General features: G+C 35.2%; 3 protein-coding genes and 1 non-coding gene across 7 annotated transcripts; 3 read left to right on the top strand and 1 right to left on the bottom strand.

Annotated features, from left to right (window-relative positions):
- Positions 1 to 2,781: 2,781 nt before the first annotated feature.
- Positions 2,782 to 5,265, top strand: LOC105645828 (glutathione S-transferase T1). The gene is made up of 7 exons (XR_005177705.2): positions 2,782 to 3,031; positions 3,120 to 3,193; positions 3,333 to 3,393; positions 3,575 to 3,628; positions 4,179 to 4,258; positions 4,363 to 4,568; positions 4,863 to 5,265. It is a non-coding gene; the product is annotated as a glutathione S-transferase T1 (transcript).
- Positions 5,266 to 5,568: 303 nt separating this feature from the next.
- Positions 5,569 to 11,695, bottom strand: LOC105645826 (putative copper-transporting ATPase HMA5). Of its 2 annotated transcripts, none has more exons than XM_089720831.1 (6): positions 11,205 to 11,695; positions 8,637 to 10,034; positions 8,287 to 8,541; positions 7,067 to 7,189; positions 6,426 to 6,905; positions 5,569 to 6,332 (listed from the first exon to the last, which is right to left on the bottom strand). In XM_089720831.1, exons 1-6 carry the CDS (start codon positions 11,499 to 11,501, stop codon positions 5,916 to 5,918), a joined length of 2,970 nt encoding a protein of 989 aa, XP_089576957.1. In that variant the 5' UTR covers positions 11,502 to 11,695; the 3' UTR covers positions 5,569 to 5,915. The 2 variants fall into 2 exon arrangements, with proteins under 2 accessions (XP_089576957.1, XP_089576958.1); XM_089720832.1 differs by having other exon boundaries at positions 8,637 to 9,997; positions 11,205 to 11,341.
- A 2,637-nt stretch (positions 11,696 to 14,332) lies between these two features.
- On the top strand, positions 14,333 to 16,760 carry LOC105645829 (putative CoA ligase CCL9). The gene is made up of 3 exons (XM_012231541.4): positions 14,333 to 14,664; positions 15,078 to 16,229; positions 16,328 to 16,760. The coding sequence occupies exons 1-3, from the start codon at positions 14,464 to 14,466 to the stop codon at positions 16,544 to 16,546; spliced, it is 1,572 nt and encodes a 523-aa protein (XP_012086931.1). The 5' UTR covers positions 14,333 to 14,463; the 3' UTR covers positions 16,547 to 16,760.
- Positions 16,761 to 17,673: 913 nt separating this feature from the next.
- On the top strand, positions 17,674 to 21,398 carry SR (serine racemase). Of its 3 annotated transcripts, none has more exons than XM_012231549.4 (7): positions 17,674 to 17,874; positions 18,847 to 19,057; positions 19,219 to 19,305; positions 19,439 to 19,669; positions 20,310 to 20,383; positions 20,488 to 20,674; positions 20,886 to 21,398. In XM_012231549.4, exons 2-7 carry the CDS (start codon positions 18,882 to 18,884, stop codon positions 21,133 to 21,135), a joined length of 1,005 nt encoding a protein of 334 aa, XP_012086939.2. In that variant the 5' UTR covers positions 17,674 to 17,874; positions 18,847 to 18,881; the 3' UTR covers positions 21,136 to 21,398. The 3 variants fall into 3 exon arrangements, with proteins under 3 accessions (XP_012086939.2, XP_020539749.2, XP_012086940.2); XM_020684090.3 differs by having other exon boundaries at positions 18,842 to 19,057; XM_012231550.4 differs by having other exon boundaries at positions 17,675 to 17,874; positions 18,882 to 19,057.
- Positions 21,399 to 22,155: the final 757 nt, after the last annotated feature.

The raw sequence follows: 22,155 nt of genomic DNA, 5'->3' as shown, positions 1-22,155 counted from the left end.
TTATTAATTAACATCAAATTCTAAAACGTAAACCGTGATTTATCCAAAAGAAAATAATAGAAAGAATGAAGATTCCGAACTTTCTTTTTAAATATGTATAAATGAAATGGATTGGACAATAAAAATCCATCTACGTTGGGTGCTTCTCCTATTACAAGTTCAAATATTATAATAGTTGAAGTTCAATAAATTTATTGTTGAAGCTGAAACTTGACAAAATTAAAATTAGATTAAAATATATTGAGATCACTAAATTATATCATAATTAAAATTTTTATCTCCTATTTTTTTAAAATTACTATAATATCTTTAATTTTTTTGCTACAATCTCACTATTGGGTATCAATTTAAAAACTGAACATATCCTGTTTAAAAATCTGAGTTTAACTGACCATGAATGTTGACTTTGGACAGAATGTTCCGAAGTTAGGGATGTTATGATACCCATTTTAAAAATAGATAGATGAAAATGTTAATTAGAATATAATTTAGGGGTGCAAATGTACTTTTCCCACGACAAACTTGAAACTAAGTCGGACTAGGAATCTTTTTTGGGCCTAGGTCCACTCACCTACACTGCCAGTTATCTTATGAAATTTTGGGCTTTGGGCCTAACCATATTTATGTGGATTGGGTGTGGAAATCTAAGTGGATGAGCAAGTTGCCAACTTGTGCCAGTTTGCCAATAATAACTCCACGGTCTTGGGAGCCAATTAGCCGTCAACCATATCGCAACGCAGTTTTCATGGAACCAGCGTTTGCTATTGTTACGATGCGTAAGCGCTTACGTTTCTGTAACAAAGCTGCGGTGCCAAGAACCCCCTGCGCCCCCGCGTTGGCCCACCTTCCATCCACTCTTTTCTTTCCCTTTTTTTTTTTTTTTTTTTTTTTTTTTAATATAAAGATTTACTGGTTGTTAGTTAAAGGGGTTGCCAGCAAATCCTATTTTGCAATTGCCAACTATAACCAAACAGTAAATTCCCTATGAAAAAGAGTCTCTATATTTTATTTTTATTATATTAGTTTCATACAACTAAATATCTAAAGTGTTGGACTTGAAAGTTCAGAATCCACTGACATGCCTTTAATTTTTAAAAATCAAAATTCATATCCTTCTGAAATATTAAATATTAATTTTTATCTCTCTCTCTCTAATAAATATATATATACATACACACACACCTTGCTAACTGTGATACTTTGTAGTGACCGAGAGCGTTGTTACTTCTTTCTTTGATGTTAAAATATGACTAACCTTCAAGCTTCGAAGACCACGTTGTAGTAGCAATGAAGAGGAATTCGTAACCTGTTTGATAGGTTTAAAACAACCTGTATGATGGGTTTAACTTGGCATAAAATAGATTAGACCTTAAGGCTGCCCTATGGTGACTGTGCTTTGCCTTGACATCTCATGCAATTATCTAACATGTCCTAGAGAGCATGGCGTTTAACAATAACCTAATTACAATCAAAATTGAAGATGTTCGTTCATCCTTTTTTTTTTGTCCATCTTAGTACTGGGTATTGCAAACTAAAAAAAGTTCCATTTCTTAATTTGTTTAGTATAATGCTGAACCATTAATAATTCAATTTCTCATATTTCTGTTGCTTTTGAAATACTCAGGAGCTTGCTTGTTGATATATGTTCAGTTGCGCCATGGGATACTGATTTATTTGCCTTTTCTTTCCAGTTACCTATGTGATAAATGCTAAACTGGCACCTGTATTTGGCCAGCCCCTTAACCCACAGGCAGCAGCTGAAGGTGAGAAAATTTTGACTTGTGCTCTGTCAACAATAGAGTCCATTTGGCTTCAGGACAGTGGGAAATTCTTGCTTGGAGCAGATCAACCATCGTTAGCGGATCTTAGCCTTGTCTGTGAAATCATGCAACTTCATGTAATACTTTTTGTTTCCTTGCTTTCTTTTTTGTTTTAACTTTGGAATTACAAACACACAGTCACATGTTAGTTCCCTGAGGTGGACATGACATTCATATGTAAACTTGTTTGTTGGATACAGCTATTGGAAGAAAATGATCGCAATCGTTTACTGGGCCCATACAAGAAAGTTCAACAGTGGATTGAAGATACAAAAACTACAACGAACCCTCATTTTGATGAACTCCACGGTGCTGTTTTTCAATTCGGTGCAATGCTGAACAAGCAGCAGTAAGCAGGAGGGAAGAGTGAGGTTTAATCTCAAATGCAATATTTGAGGAAGAGTGTTGTAGCCTTGTATTTAAAAATCTGCAATAAGATTGTTCGACATTTTCAGAGATTAAGGACTTGTCAGGCAGTGTTAATGTTGCTTGCTATGTATCAAAACGTTTGGATAATATTTCCTGATATTGTCCAAATGATGAGAACCTTGTTGAATAAATAGATGTTTATGTTATATCTGGTGTTTTCTGTGACGGGATATTTAGGTACTGGCCTATGGAATGAAGGTATCTTTATGTTTATTATAGTGCTAATTTGCTTTTCAGGCCTGAAAACCCAATTCAAGCAAATTTTAAGAAATTATAATCTCATTATTTGCTTCAATGATTTGGGTACTTTCTTCAATTCTTCTTCAGTATCATAATGCAAATAAATTACAAAGAAGGAACAGCATATTCTTTAGCATCTCATATAGGTTTCACAAATCAATTTCCTGAAAATTTTAACTGGAAAGCAGACTTGTACGGTTATTTTTTCATGGGCAAAACTGGAATTAATTAGTCTTGGTATGCGGGCTTGTCGCTGCTACTAACATCTTTACCACCATTTCTACTTGGCCCAGTTTCAAACCTTACAAACTGTAGGAAATGCACCTGAGAAGCGTGAAAGTTGGACTCCGGTAGTCAATCCAACAAGATAAGCTGTTTAAAAGCCCGAAACCGAAAACTGGTAAACAACAGTCTTGAAGAAACAAACATCACACTCTCTACATAGATCGCAGTTTAGAAAGAGAGAGAAGCAAGAAAATGAAGCTGAAGATATACGCAGATCGAATGTCCCAGCCATCACGGGCAGTTCTTATCTTCTGCAAGTAATTTAATTTAATGGTTTTTTACTGCAAATTTAAAGCTGGGTTTTTGTTTTTCTTGATTATTTTTGATTTGGGTGTTTATATACAGGGTAAACGGGATAGACTTTGAGGAGGTGAAAATCGACATATCCAAGCGTCAACAGTTATCTCCTGAATTCAAAGGTATCTCCTTTCTTCCTTATTCTTGTTTTAATTTTTCGTTTCTTTTTTGGTTTAGCTAATTTTACAAAGCAGTTGAGTTTTACCGACACAAAAAAACCAGTAACAGCTTGTTCTTACTTTTTCTGTCTTGTATTTTTAGAGATAAACCCTATGGGAAAAGTGCCAGCCATAGTTGACGGAAGATTCAAGCTGTTTGAAAGGTGTCGTGCGCTCTCTTTCTAGGTTCTGAAACTCCAATTGAATGGCAATGCTAGCAATTTTTATTTTGTTATTTAGTTGTATGTGCTTCGTAAATTATAAATTATGGTTACTTTTTTTTGAGAATCTTAAATCACTTTTTCCCCCCTCTTTGCAATTGAACTTCTTAATTGTTTTTTGCAGCCACGCAATCCTTACCTATCTGGCTTGTGCATTTCGTGGAGTTGCTGACCATTGGTAAGTACAGCTGCTTATGGTTAATTCAATCTCTTGATTACGTGTTTATGTGGCATGAATAGTTTAACTTGTATGAAGTATTTTAGCTGGAAACAAGATGAAATGTTATTGATACTGATGTGATATAGTTAGTACCAAAAGATGAGTAGAATAAGGGCACAGAAAGCTCCTTAAGATCATGAAGATCTCCTGGCTAAGTTCTTGATCTATTATCTTTTGCTACTCCAGGTCATAATTTGTCAAACTTTACTTTGCTTTTAGGGCATAAATTAAGAAGATGGAGAAATTCAATGGTACAGCTGTGCTTCTATATCTAAAAACCACGGATTTGATGAATCTGGTACCTCAACACGAAGCCAATATCACTTTTACTTGCATGCTTGTTTCCGTGCAGGCAGTGTCTGACCCATTCCTGAGTATTTTTGTCATTTACATACTTCCAATTAAAAGATCTCTAGTTTATGTAAAGGATAAATGTACTTTGCCTTCTGTGTCATGTTTGTATGCTGCAAATCAGTTCTTAACAATTTTTACTGCATCACGCTTTAAGGTATCCGGCCGATCTTTCCAAGAGAGCTAAGATTCAATCGGTGTTGGATTGGCATCACTCGAATTTACGAGAGGGAGCACGTGCGTCATAGTTAATTTGATCTTGAACATCTATTATATACGTATAATTACAATGTTTATTTGGGTTTTATAACATGCTAGTAACCCAGAAAGTTCTTCAATAGGTAAATATGTTGTGAATACTGCACTGGCGCCTGCACTTGGCCTACCCCTGAATCCACGAGCTGCTGCCAAAGCTGAGGAAGTTCTCTTGTCATCGCTGTCAAAGATAGAATCCTTTTGGCTCAAGGGGAGTGGACGATTTTTGGTTGGCAGCAATCAACCATCCATAGCAGATCTAAGCCTTGTCTGTGAAATAATGCAACTGGAGGTACGCAGATAAAAACCCAGTGTTTTTTCTTTTTTTGTTATCACTTGTATTGCTAGGATAACAAGGAACAAAGTCTCTGTGTGCATGCGTATGTGAGAGTTTCAATTAGATTTTTCAATTAGTGGGTTTCTGTTGGCGATGCTTGGACCTTCCCCCGCCTCTGCATGTGTGAGAACCCTTGACCTTCTTTTTATAATCTTGTGCAGTGGTGGTTCTATAAAGCAGCATAACCATTTTTATCGACTTAATGTGTTTCTTTGCTTAAAAGTTAATTTGAATTACTTTTGGATTTAGGTTTTGGACGAGAAGGATAGAAATCGAATACTCGGTCCTCGTAGGAAAGTTCAACAATGGATAGAGGATACAAGAAATGCAACAAGGCCTCACTTTAATGAAGTGCACCAAATCCTCTTTAAAGTTAAAGCAAAACTGGAAAAACAGCGATCAAAGAGAGCTATTAATGAGACCGAATCAAGCTCGAAAATAACATTGCACTCTAAGATATAGCAATTCATTGATAAATGAATAAACATTTCTGGGTTTATCTTTATCCTGTATGGGTATAGGCCTGACTCTGAGCCAAAGATCATTGAAATTTCAAAGCTAATATGTAAAAAATAATGTAATTCTCTGTAAAACGACTGGTTTAGATATCCTCTTCTCAAATAAAGAGATGTCGTTTATCCTTTGCTTATAATTCATTTCTTTCTCTTTTTACTGATGTATTTGGGCAAATATTAATTTTTTACTACAATCTTTTTGCCTCACTGAAAAAAAAAATTGCATTCTTTCATACATAAGGAAAATTTATCAAAAATGAACTAGCAAAAATTATGCATCTCTGCAAAACATTGTAATTTTTCTGCTGATTTGCTAAGTTTTCAATGTTTGAAACACAAGAAAAGTTGCCGTCTTCAAAGGAAAAGTTTTTCCCTTTCAAAATGTTTCCTCCCATTCAATTGTAAATTTATAGCTATCAGCCTATCAGAACAAAGTAAAAGAGAGGAACATAACCAATGTAAGATAATGAACAATTTTTGTCCCTCCTTATTTTCTTTCCTCCCAAATCCAAACATATTGTTAATTATATTTATTTTAGACATCCATATTATCAACAAAACAAAGATTACATTATTGTTTATTCCATAATAAACATAACTTTAAATTTCTAACAGCTTATCATAAAACAGCCATATATTATATATACAGGTGATCATAAAACAGCTTCAGCTTGTATATAACAAAAAATAAAATAAAAAACATCAAGCAACAAGCTTTCACACTTGATTTTTCCTATGACTTGACAAATATAAACAAATACTTGTTTTGATAACCAAGATCATGAATTCACTCAATCCTAATCCCACGAATCTCAAGATTTTCAAGCATTTTTGGTCTCTTGTAATTTTTTAACAGGAGGGAGCACACAACCACACTAACTGAAGAAGCTGCCATGGCGGCTCCAGCAATCCAGGGAGGCAAACGGAATCCAGTGCCAGGGAAAAGTGCTCCAGCAGCTATTGGAATACCAAGCAGGTTATAACCCAGAGCCCAAATGTAGTTAAGCCAAATACGCGAAAAGGTCTTCCTTGACAAGTCTATAGCAGTGATCACATCCTCCAAGTTGCTTTTCATTAGAACTATATCAGCTGCTTCTATTGCAATATCTGTGCCTGCACCAATTGCCATTCCAACATCTGCTGCTACAAGTGCTGGAGAATCATTTATGCCATCACCCACCATTGCCACTATATGACCTGCAGCCTGCAAATGATAGAGGTTATAGTTCAAAAAGATTGTCTCAATTTGTGAGTTTTAATTAGCTATAGCAAAAATAAAAAGGTGCAGATAATAAACCTGTAGTTCCTTTATTTGCTCTGCTTTCTGCTCGGGCTTTGCTTCTGCAATAACAGTTACGATCCCAACTTCTCCAGCAACAGAACTGGCTGTTCCCCAATTGTCACCTGTCACCATAATGCTTCTAACTTTCATAGACTTGAGAATTGAAATGACTTCACGTGCGCCTGGTTTTAGAGGATCCGATATGGCTAGAACTCCAGTCACTTCTCTGTCTATTGCAATTAAAATCCCTGTTTGAGCCATCCTTTCAGTTTCTGTTAGCATCTCTTCAGCATCAACTGGAATGGCAATGTTGTGGTCAAACATCAAGCTTCTGTTTCCTACTATTATTTCCTTGTTACGAACAATAGCTTTCACTCCATGGCCAGTGATGGAGACAAAATCTTGTGCCTCTGGCCAGACTGGGTTCTCTTCATCTTCTCTGAATTTCTTGGCGTATTCTACAATGGCTTTGGCTAAAGGATGTTCACTATTTACCTAATAAGGATATGCATCATAAACTGTCAATAGTTATCATAAAATCAACAGATTTTTAGAAGTTCTGTTTCTGAAAGTCTAGCAAGAATACTAAGATTTACCCAGGTATGGCTATAATGACAAGTTCATTTAATAGCAAGTTTTTGGGGAGAAAATCATACCTCAGCTGCAGCAACAAGTTCATAAAAATCTCTAAGCACCATATTTTTGAAGAGTTTCGTGTTAACAACAACTGGCTTTCCCACTGTTAGAGTTCCTGTCTTGTCAAACACAATGCAGTTCACCTGCAAGATCAATAACCAGACCAATTAGAGGCACATTTTGTAACACCCGCTGCCGGAGACACCGTCTTAACTTAACGTATAGATCATAAAATTAGATTATGAATTAGAAGTAATGAGTATTCACAAGATTAGCGAGTAATAAATTTTTTATAATCATTTTTTTTTTTCTTTATACATTGAGAAAAATCTTACAGAAATTTTGTAAAATTTCCCCTTTAAAACTGAGGTCGCCAAACATGTGAACACAAAACACTCCCAATTAAACTCCAAACTCCCAACATCTCCAAATAATCATCAGAACCAAATAATTATCATAACACAACAACACTTCTGTATCTTCATAACTACATAAATCCTCAATAGCATTTAATATTCATCAATTAATTGCATTCATTACATAAGTCAAGTCTTAATAAACTAATCATACCAACTATCTTAAAATATTTTATATTAAATCATTTAATAAATCTTATGTTTATCTCTAAATATATATACACCAACACAATTGATAATTACAAATCATTTCTCAAGCTTAATTCTCTAAGATTAATTATTTAAATCAAGTTTAATGGTGTAAATTTGGTGGATTTAGTGAGTAGAAGTGAAGAAAAAACAAAGAAGAGAAGAAGAGAGAAAGTTGGCGTTGGAAATGGAGGAGGAGAAGAAGAAGAAGAAGAAGAAGAAGTGTTGCTCAATTATTAGAGTTGACCTTTATAAAGCAACTAAGGGTGTTTTGGTATTTTCTCAAAATTGGGTGGCTAAGATTAAGTCATTGGTAATCTCATCCAATGGCTAAAAATTATTCTCCAATTAATTTCCTTCAAAATATTATTTCTCTCTACAAAATTCTCAAATTTAATCCTTAAAAATAATTCCTCTAATTTCCTTAATTAATATTACACCATCTCAAATTTACTCCATAAAAATATTGTCTCTAATTTCCTTAATTAATATAATACCATAATTCACTGTTCACTAATTATAATACCATACAAGATTCGAAAATTTTTGGGGTGTTACACATTTAGTATTTACAGGCTCATGCACATAAATTCTCAAAATGAATTTGTACAAGGAAGAATGAACTTATGACTAACCTTGTGTGCACTTTCTAATGCTTGACCACCTTTGATTAGGACACCCTGAGATGCACCAACGCCGGTACCAACCATGACAGCAGTTGGGGTGGCTAATCCAAGAGCACATGGACAGGCTATGACCATGACAGAGATTCCAAATTGGAGTGCAAGCTCAAAGCTGTCCATGGAACTTGGTATCCAAGACTCTGGGTAGCCATGGAACTTTGCAGCTAAAAACCAGGCAAGCCAAGTTGAGAATGATAGAATGATGACCTGCAAAAAGAATAGCTTACTATTGACAAAGGCCATTATCATATATTAATACTTGTCACATAATTTTGAGTCAACTAATGAAATAATTTACTTACTAGAGGCACAAATAACTTGGAAATACGATCAGCAAATTTCTGTACGGGAGCTTTAGCCATCTGAGCTGACTCAACAAGACGAACAATCTGTGAAAGAGCACTCTCTGATCCAACCCTAGTTGCCTTAATATGCAATACGCCATTCTCATTCACAGTACCTCCAATCACAGGGTCACCCTTCCTTTTTGCCACTGGCCGCGCTTCTCCTGTTATCATGCTTTCATTGACATGGCTCTGACCCCATATAACAAAACCATCTGAAGCTACTTTTGCACCAGGAATGATTTTAATCACATCATTCTTTTGTGTCAACCGGCTATCAATTTCTTCTTCACTAACCACATTTCCCTCGTCATCTAGAGTCAGTAATATTGCTGTATCAGGTGCTAAGTCCGTAAGCTTAGCAATAGCCTCAGACGTCTTTCCTTTAGCCAAAACTTCTAGATACTTGCCAAGAAGAATAAATGATATAAGCATGGAGCTAGTTTCAAAGAAATCTGTCCCCATAAAAACTGGAGAGCTAGCAGCTCTTAACACAGAATAGACTGAATAGAAGTAGGCAGCATTTGTTCCCAAGGCGATCAGCACATCCATATTAGCAGAACCATGCTTCAATGCTTTGTAGGACCCTGCATAGAATCGCCTGCCAATAATGAACTGCACAGGAGTGGATAAAGCCCACCTCAGAATTGCTCCAATAGTCAGCATATTGACTATTTTGGTGTCTAATCCATGCTTTGTTCCAGGGATATACATAAAAACCATGGATATTAAAAATACAGGAACTGTGAAAACCAAACTCCATAGAAAGGATCTGTAATATTGCTGAATTTCCTCTTTTCTATGACTTTCTCTTCGTCCTGCACTTTCAGGAAATATCATCGCCTTGAATCGACCAGTCCCAGTTGATTCAATCACTTTGATAAAATTTCTAGGACCTGTCATTTCTGGTTTGTAAGAAAGAGAAATTTTGTTGAGTTCAGGGTCTATGTTTATGGTTTGAACACCAGGTAGTGCTCGAAGAGAATTTTCAATCATTCTCATTGAATTTTCTGTCCTTATACCATCAACTTTAAGCTGTATCTTGTCCATGTCTTCACCAGTACTGATAAGTATGGCTTCAAATCCTGTATCTTCAATGGTTTTTAAGAGCTGGTTGTAGCTCAATATATTTGGATCATAGTGAACTTCTGCTTCTTCAGTTGCTAAGGCCACCTGGGCTTTTTGCACACCGTGAATTGCTTGCAGAGCTTGCTCAACTGTCGAGGAGCAAGAAGTGCAAGTCATTCCATTAATGCGTATTCGGCATACCTGAGTGGATTTATCACTGATCTCATCTTGAATCAATGTGGCCTCAAATCCTGCATCATCTTCAATAGTCTTACGAATAGTTTCTTCCTATCATATGTTAAATAATCAAATTCATAAAATGAGAAAAGAAAAGCCGATGGAACTAGAAACTCAGCATTTGACACTGGTGTTCATTAACATACATGTTACCCTTCTTCAGTTAGCCATTTGCACATAATATAACTAAGCAAATAAAAAATGGAATTATTTCTCGCTGATAAACTGCCTCCAACAATTTGTACAAAACTTCAACAGGTCAGCTTGGCATAAGACTGCAGACTAATGAAACCGAATGTAATATTTTATATATATATATATATATATATATAGTGTTCAACTTAGAAATTACATTCTGCATTAGTAATGTGTTCATAGATGATTAATTCTAGGTCAAATATTATATGGCTCACTTGAGATTCAGTCTTTGCCTTCCCCTCAGAATCCAAGAAGTTACGAAAATTTAAAGAAGTAAAGCATCTTCCATAATAGAACAAAGTATTCCTAGCCACAAGAAGTTAAAATTGATAGTTTGTTCAGTACAAGCGATATCCGGGCTCAGCTAGGCCCAAAGATTGGATTTTTATGCCAAACCCTTAGAATTCCTGAAACCCAGGATGGAATAGCATAGTCAAGAAACACAAACAAACCAAAAACCGATTTCTATTCTTTGAAGACAAGATATGGACTACGTCACTGTGATGCCAAAGGTAGTTTATGTATCTCAATCAAGGAAAAAAAGAGCAAGTTTGTTTATATCATTGTAATACTTTACAGCCTTTCAAAACAGAATTATATATTACTTTATACTATTTTAAAAGAAAAATAAGAAGTGAAGGAATCAAATTCTTCCGGTTTAAACTTAAACCCACCCAAAAATAGATCATTTCTTCTTGCATTGTACAAGTGCTGACATGAAAACCATCTGCTCATTAATCAGTTGCTAATTTAAAATTTCTCATTTAAAGAGAAAACCAGAAAGAAACATAGACAACAGAAATTTGTCAAACATCAAATAGTCTGGGACCATGACCATCTTAATTTACTTCCACGTCCATTCCACTATCAACAGAAAAAACTATAAAGCATTTATCTTTAATAAAAAAGTGCACCAAATTATTTTCGTTTCCTTGGAGCATAATACAACCAATTCTCTAACGAACCAAACCAGAATAATAAAATAATTAAGAAGATAAAGAAAACCCGTAATCGCCAACTTACGTTAACGAAACTCGGATAGAATAAAACTTGAGCCCGACTATTCAACACATCGACGGCGGCCTCACGTATACCGGGTAGCCGTTTGACTGCTTTCTCGACGGATCCAGCACAAGCAGCGCATGTCATTCCGATAACGGAAAAAACAGCCTTAGCTTCGGAACCTTGGACGTTAGTTTCTTGCTCCGAAACGCCTTTTGGATATTTTGGCATCGAAGGGTAACGTGGTTTAGGAGACAAATCGCCATAGCTACTATTCTCGTTACGTATGCAAGCTAAAGCCAGCAATTTAGTCGCCATGATGAAGCGTTTGTGATCGGTCTCTGTAAGTTTCTGTCTCTCCACAAATTTATAGGGTTCAGTTTCCTGAGACAGCACCTAGATATATTATATATATACATCTGGTTGGCTCGTGAAATGAAATTTTAATTTTAAAATATTTGATTAAATTAATTAAAATAGTATACCTGAAATTATGTTAGTGGGCAGAGGGCCCTACAAATAAAATTGGTTCGTAATGGAAAAATAGTTGAAATGAGGTTTGAGAAATTGGAGAGATTATTTAAAAACAGCAATTAAGTAGTTATTAAGCAACAGGTTTTCGCTTTTTAAATGATTGACAATCTAACGGTGAAGATTACTGGGTCCTTCCATTATGTTTTGCTTATACACGCTATGATGTTCAAGATTAATTAATTAATAATAATACTATTAACTTTTGACTTTTTAATGATAATGCTGGTCAATTTTATATTCGGTGACTGACGATGGCATTGTTATAGAGTCTAAATTTTAATTTAAATGAATATATATATATATATATATATATATATATATATATATATATTTATAAAATTTTTTTTTTCTCTTTTCTAATTAATGTAGGGGTGTGGCACTAAAATGAAAAGCTTAGTAGGCATGACTCATGACCAGGATTTGATGTTGTTGGACTCTATAAAATAGCCATATTACTAAATAAAAACAAATTAATTATATTTATTCACACCTCATTGATGTGTCTTTATTTATTTATTTATTTATTATTTTCTGTAAGAGAAGTGATTTTCAATCTGTAGGCTATGCCTAAGGGAGTTAAAATTCTAGGTTGAAAATATATTTTTGATGAGTAATATAAATATTTTTTTTTGAAGGAGAAAAAGAAAAGAAAATAAAATTTATCTCCAAAATTCGTTCCGTCAATCCATTTTGATCGGTAAAGAAGTAGTTGAGTGTTGAAAATTAACCCATGTTTAATTAATTAATATATTATTAACAATAAGTCAAGGTTAAGTAGGCATTTTATGGATTTTATTATACAAATATCTTATAATATTGATAAACCATTGGATTAAATTCTAGAAATATATAGTACTAATAATTATTAGATTAGGACAAAATCTTGTTTATAAGGATGAGAAAAGTAAAGGGGCCCACTTCCGTCTTGACTTTTTTGACCCAATCCCTTCCCGCCATACTCATACTCAAATCCCCTCCCCCCTTCTTTTTTTTTTTTAAATAACCATTTCTCTTCTTTTATATTTTTTTAATTAAAGTTTACACTAGCTAGCCATTAAATGTTTGAATTTTTCTACTTAAATTTTCACAAAAAAAACTAAAAATTTTCAACAAAACAAACATAAGAATTGTATAATTTTTTCTTAAAAAAAAGAAATAAATTTATTAATTTACATCAAATTCTAAGAAATAAACAGTCATTTATCCAAAAGAAAATAATAAAAAAATGAAGATTCCAAACTTTCTTTTTAAATATATATAAATGAAATGGATTGGAGAATAAAAATCCAGCTACGTTGGGTGCTTCTCGTATTGCAAGTTCAAATATTATAATAGTGGAAGTCTACTAAACTTATTGTTGAAGCTGAAACTTGACAAAATTAAAATTAAATTAAAATATACTTAGATCACTAAATTATATTATAATTAATACTTTCATCTCCATATTTTTAAAAAATTACTATAAAATCTTTAATTTTTTTTGCTACAAACTCACTGTTGGGTATCAATTTAAAAACTGAACATATCCTGTTTAAAAAGCGAGTTAAACTGACCATGAATGTTGACTTTCGGACAGAATGTTCCGGAGTTAGGGACGTTAAGGATACCCATTTTAAAAATAGAGAGATGAAAATGTTAATTAGAATATAATTTAGGGGTGCAAATGTACTTTTCCCACGACAAACTTGAAACTAAGCCGGACTTGGAATCTTTTTTGGGTCTAGGTCCACTCACCTACACTGTCAGCTCTCTTATAAAATTTTGGGCTTTGGGCCTAACCATATTTATGTGGATTGGGCGTGGAAATCGAAGTGGATGAGCAAGTTGCCAACTTGAGTCAGTTTGCCAATAATATCTCCATGGCCTTGGGAGCCAATTAGCCGTCATCCATATCGCAACGCAGTTTTCATGGAACCAGCGTTTGCTATTGTTACGATGCGTAAGCGCTTACGTTTCTGTAACAAAGCTGCGGTGCCAAGAACCCCCTGCGCCCCCGCGTTGGCCCACCTTCCAAGTTCCATCCACTCTTTTCTTTCCGTTTTTTTTTTTTTTTTTTTTTCTTTTTTATATAAAGATTTACCGGTTGTTAGTTAAAGGGGTTGCCAGCAGATCTTATTTTGCAATTGCCAACTATAACCAAACAGTAAATTCGCTAAGAAAAAGAGTCTCTATAAATTCATATCCTTCTGAAATATTAAATAAACGGTTGGATTATAATTTTCTTAAAAAAAAAAAATTTTAGGACCAAGTGGATCCATATATCTGGTAGCGTGTTGCAAACCTTTCCTTCATTCACTACGTTCTATCTATTTTATTTTTAAAAATAAAAAATTAAATTAACTAACTCATTTTACTGGCTCAGACGTAACCTCCCAGAGCGCAACCCAAAAAATTCCAAAGTAATTATAAAATAAAAATCCACGTGTCAATAAAAGACAGAACACAGATTCATTGCAATGACATCTGTCAGGCACGCTCTAACTGACCGTCGGGTTTTAGATGACATGGCATACCCTCTCCTTCCTCACCTCACCTTCACCTTCACCTTCCCAGCTATAACCTCCCCTAAATCGCTTTACCCAATTCTCCTGCACCTATAAATCCGAATCTACTTTTTCTTCTAACTCCGCACTTATCTCTAACAACAAAGACAAATATTCAGATAATCTCGCCATTTTTTTCTCTGCACATATTTTAAAACAATTTCTACCTAGATTTTTTGAATTTGATTTGTTAGATTTAGAAAATGGAGAATCTTACCTTGACTGGATTGCTGAAGAAATCTGCAGCAGAATTCCCTAATAGTCGTGCTCTTTCGGTTTCTGGTAAGCTTGATTTGACTCACGCTGAATTGCAAGATCTTATTGATCATGCCGCTTCTCTCCTTGTCGCCGCCGGTGTCGCTCCTGGTGATGTCGTTGCACTCACTTTCCCCAACACCGTCGAGGTATGTATATGTTCTTCCTCTCTCTCTTATCTTTTATTCATGAAACAGCTGCTGTTTGGATGTGGAGAAAATTCAGAATAAGAAAAAATATAATTCATAAACGCTTTATTTATGTCAAAAAAAGATATCGAAAACGCTTTATTTTTACGTAATTCATAAAATAGTGTTCATTTATCCGTCAATTTCTATGTAGCCAAACAGAAAACAACAGAAACAAGAAAAGGGCGGGGGAGATCAGAATTTTTCTTTTGATTTTCCCTTAAAATCAGTATTGATATTATTATTATTTTAGAATTCCTTAATAAATTATTTGAGAGTTTGGTGAAATAACGTATTTGAGAATTTTCATTAAAAAACAAAACAAAAAATCTATGTTTTCTATATAATAATCTTTTGAGCTCTGTTTTATGCAGTACGTTATTATGTTTTTGGCCGTCATAAGGTGCCGAGCCACCGCCGCGCCGTTAAACCCCGCTTACACAGCTGAGGAGTTCGAGTTCTACTTGTCCGACTCCGAATCAAAGCTCCTCATTACATCACAAGTAGGAATCCAATCGGCTCAAGCCGCCGCTTCCAAACTCAAAATTCCTCACGTGGCTGCCACGCTCGACGTAGAAACCAAAGCAATATCCCTGTCCTCGTTAAATACAGAGTCAAAGTTTGACTCCGTCGCCGAAATCGTAAATGACTCGTCTGACGTGGCTCTCTTCCTCCACACTTCTGGGACGACCAGTCGGCCCAAAGGCGTGCCTTTGACTCAGCTTAATCTCGCCTCCTCGGTTTTGAACATCAAATCTGTGTACAGACTCTCTGAGTCTGACTCGACTGTTCTGGTGTTGCCTTTGTTTCACGTTCATGGCTTGCTCGCCGGACTCCTGAGCTCACTCATATCTGGAGCCTCCGTGGCTCTTCCAGCTGCAGGGAGATTCTCGGCGTCGACTTTCTGGCAAGACATGATTATATATAACGCCACGTGGTACACTGCTGTACCTACAATTCATCAAATCATACTCGACCGTCACGTGAGCAAGCCAGAGCCGGCTTACCCTGAGCTAAGGTTTATTAGGAGCTGCAGCGCGTCATTGGCGCCGTCTATATTGGATCGGCTTGAGGAGGCGTTTGGAGCGCCAGTGTTGGAAGCTTATGCGATGACGGAGGCATCTCATTTGATGGCTTCTAACCCGTTACCCGAAGATGGTGGGCACAAATCCGGGTCGGTTGGGAAACCCGTGGGTCAAGAAATGGCGATTTTGGATGAAAATGGAGTGGTGCAGCCGGCTGGCGTTAGTGGAGAAGTATGTATTAGAGGAGCGAACGTGACAAAAGGGTATAAGAATAATTCTGAGGCTAATAAATCCGCATTTCAATTCGGATGGTTCCATACTGGTGATGTCGGATTTTTCGACTCAGAAGGGTACTTGCGTCTAGTGGGTCGCATCAAGGAGCTGATCAACCGTGGAGGAGAGAAAATATCGCCTATTGAAGTGGACGCAGTACTTTTAGCTCATCCGGACATTGCTCAGGCTGTTGCTTTTGGAGTTCCAGATGAGAAATATGGGGAAGAGGTGAGAATGAGAAACCAAACCATTGTTTAATTGAATGTTTAATATGGGTGATTGCTGTTGACATGTAATTAAACGTTCTTTATTGTTTAAAATTGCAGATAAATTGTGCTATAATTCCAAGGGAAGGATCGGAGATTGATGAGGCAGAGGTGCTTGGCTACTGCAAGAAAAATCTTGCAGGTTTCAAAGTCCCAAAGAAGGTTTTCATTACTGATTCTGTCCCAAAAACAGCTACTGGGAAAATTCAGCGCAGGATTGTAGCAGAGCATTTTCTTGCTCAAATCTCCACTGCTAAAGTTCCCAAGTTTGGAGCTTAATCTCCCATTTTTACCTCGCATCATCGGCTATTGCCTGCCTAGACAAGATTATTATTATTTGAAAAAAAAAAAAAAGTTACTGTCACAGGCTCATTCGCCCTGTATATTTTACACAAATCAGCAGCATAATTTTTCGAGCTGATTATATGTCAAATGGAAATGTTAGTATAATTGATTTTTTTAATGGATTCAAAGTCAAATTCTATGGCTAAAATTTTCTTTATAAGTCAATAGTTGAATTTTGGTTAGGAAGTTGGTAGCCTAAATACTCAAATTTGAGTTGATGAGTAGTGTTATACTATTGAGGTTTTTGACCATTATTATGGTAATGTGATCCAGTTGCGACATTTTTGAGCCATGTTTTGTGTTTTGAATGAACCAAACCATTCACGTTCATGCTCTAAGAACGCAGTTGTTCTTCTGATAGTGACACTGACCCATCTGACCTGCCTCACAGCTTCTGTTTTTGACGTAAAAAATGGTTCAAAACAGCAACCAAACTTGACTTTTTTTGTTGGCTTTTTGGGCAGTATGTTCCAAGTCTTTGGACATTTCTTTTTCTCATCACAAAAGTAACTATTCTCGTTTTTTTAAATCAATAATATCATCTAGAAATTTTGAACAAAATGAAGATTTTTCTTTCCTAATTCAAAATGACAGCGACTAGAAGATTTATTTAATACTTTTTTTTTGAATAACTTTTAAAAATATATAATATTAAAAGAAGAAATATTTTAAAAAGATTTCAAAACATAAGAGTATAAATTTTTTTCTTTATAATTTTTCGTCCAGTATCTCCGCAATTTTTATTTACTTATTACTTTAATTTATTGTTCGATGAATTTAATTATGTCTTACTGTTTAAGTTTATTTGTTTTTATTTAATTTTACTAAAATTTAAAAAGTTCATTGTTTAAATAATATTAATGATGTTATAATTATTTAATTAATTATTGAAAAAATTGAAAAATATTTAATATTATTAATTAATTAATGATATTAATATTAATATTAATTCAAGTTATGTCTAAATTAAAAATAATAAAAAAAATAACATATTTTTGATATTACAAAATGTAAGCGGATTTACTTCTATTATTAGTATATAGATATACTGATGGTAGGTTAACACAAACTCAATCTAAATCTAAAATTAGGAAACGTTTTATATCCCAAGCTAATTCTAAAACGGCACCGAGAATTCCGAAATTCCCAATGCTCCACTTTGGTTTATCAGTGAGCGAGTGAACCCAACACCAAACAACCCAACTGAACTGAAGATCAAAATTTCAACTACTAAAACATTTTTGTGATCACACCCAGCTAGTGTAAGTTCTTTTTCAGTTTTCAGTTTTCAGTTTTAGTCTTCTGATTTATAGTTTTTTTTTTCTTTACGACTTCACCATTTACACTCTTGGTTTCAACTTCCAATTACTAAGTACTGCTTTAACTTTTGATATGCTTAACCCATTAATTTTTAAATTGAACTGTGCAAACTTGGTTCAATTACCTATTTCTTCCTCATACTTTTGGAAACCCACATGGTTGTATTGTTTATTATATGTTAGCTGCTTCTTGGCTTCGGTTCAGCTATGAGGAATTTGAATTTTAATAGAAACTTCTAATCTTAATTGACTTGGTTTAGTAAAACTGAGATAGAACTACCAGGATTAGTTCCTTTTAGATGCATTCTAGAGTTTTATCTGAACGCCGAGGGCTAAAGTTAGGAAATTTTTATTTTGTTTATAGCTCGATTGATCTCGTGTCTAAAGATGAGATTCTGAATTCTTTTTCGTTGCCATTTGTATATTCTAGTAGCTTGAGTTAAGAAGAAGCATTGCAATATGATCAGGGTTTTCATTTCAATGATTAGAAAAAAGCTTGTTGGCTATATTGGTAAATGTAGTTACTGCCATAGAACCCATAAGGAAATGACAGGCTACATCATTTCAGAAAACCGTGCTGCGTGGATTAAGTCTAGAATACTAGATTCTCAATCATATGTACAACATAACTATGGTATTCAACTCCTCCATGCTTTCTATAGGTGACATGGGATAGTACCTTGTCAAAGTTACATTTTGCAGTGTAGAGTAAGCAATCAGATATCTCTTTAACTTTTGGTTTGGTTCTTTAAAGCTTTTGTTGCATATTTATTGCCACATCCCTCAAGAAACTGCAATTGAAAATCTCAAAATGTTATTATTTGCATGATTATGGATAATGCAATAATATTGTACAATATATTTATTATGTTCATATATCAAAAGTGAAGTTGGTTTTATCTGTTTTAAGTCCAGTACTAAAATAGTTAACCTATTTTGGCACTGCAAAGATGGAAACAAAAAACCAGATAAGCACAGAAAAGTATGCTGCTGATATATCTTCCATAAGAGAAGCACAGCTACGCATCAACTCCTTTGTTCATAAAACACCAGTCCTTATCTCAGAATCTCTAAATGCCATATCTGGAAGGGAGTTGTTCTTTAAATGTGAATGTTTTCAGAAGGGGTGAGAAACAATTCCATTGCTGCGTGATTATCGTTTTAGATCTTGGCATATTTCATATCATATTTGGTCTTTATATTCATGGTGATTAATTCATCAATGCTTTTCCAATCTACCGCCTTTTCCTGAAAAGTAAAGTCCCTTGAATTCTTATGTCTTTTTAGTGGAGCATTCAAATTCAGAGGGGCCTGCAATGCTATATTTTCACTTGATGGGGACAGGGCAGCTAAAGGGGTAGTAACACACAGCAGGTTTGCTCCAGGTTATGTGTGCTAAAGCATTCATTTGTAACGGGCAGCAAATTTATTATTCCATGTTGTATGTGCTCTATAGACTACAATTCATCGGTTTGTCTGACTTCTTGATTGTGTCCTCCATAAATAGCGGCAACCATGCTGCAGCATTGGCTTTGGCTGCAAAATTAAGGGGGATCCCGGCATATGTTGTTATACCAAAAAATGCTCCAAAATGCAAAGTAGAGAATGTTGTTCGTTATGGTGGTAAGATTATATGGAGTGAGCCTACGATACAGTCGAGGGAAAGCACTGCAACAAAGGTATTACGAGAAACTGGTGCAGTCCTTGTTCATCCATTTAATGATGGGCGCATTATAAGGTACTATATTGTCATCTATTTTTATCACATACCTGTGTTGGGTTTGAAACTATGGATGTCCTAGAGATTGGCATCTTGTTATCCTAGCAAAGATGCAGTACACTATGATTTTCCAGTCTGACTGACTGAAATATAGATCTCCAAGTTCTTATTTCTTCCAGCTTTAAATTAGTTTCTTTTTCTTCTTCTTTTGGACTAAGTCTTTGAGTTTCTGTTTACCTCTGCCTTAATTGAGGAAAAAATATTTTTTAAAAGACAATTATGTTCTATAAACATGACGCAGCAAAACTTTAGATTTCATCAATAGTTTTAATTTGGTTAGATAAATTTGATATGTAAGAGTGCCTTCTTGTGGGGTAAATTTGCATTATTATCAATTCTGAAAGGTTTTATGAAACCTAAAAATTTTAAAATTTTTGCTTGGTTTATGATGGTGTTGCCTCATTGCTGGTTCTACTGTCTACTCATGCAAAAAGAAAATATATCATAACCATGTTTTTAAGGCCTTACATGAGTAAAGTGACCTTAAGCAGCTATGAGTAATTCTATTTACAGTTTATGAAAAGATATATTTGCCTCTAAAGACGATGACTTGAACCGTTAACGTGCATGCAGCATGAAAGTATAATTGTCTTTGCAGTGGACAGGGTACCATATCATTAGAGCTTCTGGAGCAAGCGCCACAAATTGACACTATAATAGCTCCAATAAGTGGTCTGCTTTGCTATTTTCCCATTCATTTTGATATTTTCACCCCACATTACTTTAATTTATGTGTACATCTTCATTATTAAGCCTAGTTACTTCTTAAATTATAGGAGGCGGTTTAATATCAGGAGTGGCATTGGCTGCTAAGTCCATAAACCCTTCTATTCGAGTTTTGGCTGCTGAACCTAAGGGAGCTAATGATGCAGCTCAATCCAAAGCAGCTGGTGAGATTATAATATTGCCTGAAACCAACACTATTGCTGATGGACTCCGAGCTTTTCTTGGAAATCTGACATGGTAAATGCAATTACATGCTTTTTACATCTGCGTTGTGAATGTATATTTCATTTCTCAATAATTTATTTTCTTCCTACCCAAGACTTGTATGTGTACTGGTTTTTTTCCTTGCTCTTAATCCCACTTGCCTTTATTTGTTAATACGTGTCTAGACTGTGTTACTGACTCTGCCTTAGACTTCCGACTCACTCAATACGTTATAATGCTGCAGGCCAATAGTACGGGATTTTGTAGATGATGTTATAACTGTGGAAGATGAGGAGATTGTAGAAGCCATGAAACTCTGTTATGAGATTCTGAAAGTTGCCATAGAACCTAGCGGAGCCATTGGCCTTGCAGCTGTTTTGTCTGATAGTTTCCAGAAAAACCCAAGTTTGAAGGATTGTAACCACATAGGTATCATACTGTCAGGAGGTAATGTTGATCTTGGTGTTCTTTGGGATTCATTCAAAAGGAGGTAATGTTGATCTTGGTGTTCTTTGGGATTCATTCAAAAGGTGATAGTCAAACTAGTTACTGGTCTACTCAACCATTTCTTTTTAATGGAGCAAGCTCCATTGACGATTAAAGACAGACACTCTCAACTTTTTATTTTATTTCATTTCATATATCTTGTATACGGGACTCCGGCAAGGACGAATGATCTTACTGTTTAATGTTTCCAATCTAAATTCAACTCAATATTATCATAAAGCATTTATTTTGAACCAATTTGGTTGATTTACTCTGCTTTTAATTATTGTACACCTCTATCAGATGGGCCCTTTTCTGGTTGTTTCAAATCTGTCCACTTCAAGCTCTACCTACCTTCCAGTATTAGCTACTGCATCTTCAGTTGCTTGCAATTGCAAGTCTGCTCTCTTTTCTATTTTAATATTTGCCCTTGGCTTCTTTCTCCGTCCTATTTCACCTGATTTAGGATTATACTTCGTTATCTGTGAGGTCGGAGAGGAAAACATTAACAACCCAAGAAATGTCGGACTATTTGCCTGAATTAGTGATAATACAAATACTTCACAAGCTATCCGTTAACTCCTTTATTCTATGTACTAGTGTTTGCAAGTTTTCAACCCTAATGGAAGGCCCTCAAATTCATTTCCACCCAAATTTTCAAAACCCCATCAATTAACATCAAAACTGAGCCTAACCCATTACTTCTATTTCACTTCTATGCCGATCAATAGTCTTTGGGTTTTGATAATCAAGAGTTCGAGGAGTACATGTCACTGCATTTCCCATTCAAGGCTGATTCCAGATCATTACACGCAGTGGGTCATTCTAATGGCTTGTTATGCCTCTGCGATAGACATGTGGCTTTCGGTACGAAGACAAACTCGATTTCTGGAATGCCTCTGTTAGAAAATAATGATGGTTGTTTCAGAACTGATATTCTGGTTTTTGATATGAAAGATGAGGTTTTTGGTGAAATTAAGTTGCCCAATTGGATGGTTAGACTTAGTTGCTGCTATGCATGGATGGCA

This window comes from Jatropha curcas, chromosome 4 (assembly GCF_041381405.1).
Source record: "Jatropha curcas cultivar XTBG-Jc1 chromosome 4, XTBG_Jcur_1.0, whole genome shotgun sequence".
Lineage (NCBI taxonomy): Eukaryota > Viridiplantae > Streptophyta > Magnoliopsida > Malpighiales > Euphorbiaceae > Jatropha > Jatropha curcas.
This window is presented reverse-complemented; position numbering and strand designations above follow the sequence as displayed.

Excerpts from the sequence above, each read along its gene's own strand:
- LOC105645829 (XM_012231541.4), top strand. The coding sequence starts at position 14,464 with ATGGAGAATCTTACCTTGACTGGATTGCTGAAGAAATCTGCAGCAGAA. Across the intron at positions 14,665-15,077 it reads CTTTCCCCAACACCGTCGAG|TACGTTATTATGTTTTTGGC; the intron begins GTATGTATATGT and ends TGTTTTATGCAG. Across the intron at positions 16,230-16,327 it reads ATGAGAAATATGGGGAAGAG|ATAAATTGTGCTATAATTCC; the intron begins GTGAGAATGAGA and ends TTAAAATTGCAG.
- LOC105645826 (XM_089720831.1), bottom strand. The coding sequence starts at position 11,501 with ATGGCGACTAAATTGCTGGCTTTAGCTTGCATACGTAACGAGAATAGT. Across the intron at positions 10,035-11,204 it reads TCTATCCGAGTTTCGTTAAC|GAAGAAACTATTCGTAAGAC; the intron begins GTAAGTTGGCGA and ends AACATATGATAG. Across the intron at positions 6,333-6,425 it reads AGCAAATAAAGGAACTACAG|GCTGCAGGTCATATAGTGGC; the intron begins GTTTATTATCTG and ends TATCATTTGCAG.
- SR (XM_012231549.4), top strand. The coding sequence starts at position 18,882 with ATGGAAACAAAAAACCAGATAAGCACAGAAAAGTATGCTGCTGATATA. Across the intron at positions 19,058-19,218 it reads TGTGAATGTTTTCAGAAGGG|TGGAGCATTCAAATTCAGAG; the intron begins GTGAGAAACAAT and ends ATGTCTTTTTAG. Across the intron at positions 20,675-20,885 it reads TTTCTTGGAAATCTGACATG|GCCAATAGTACGGGATTTTG; the intron begins GTAAATGCAATT and ends ATAATGCTGCAG.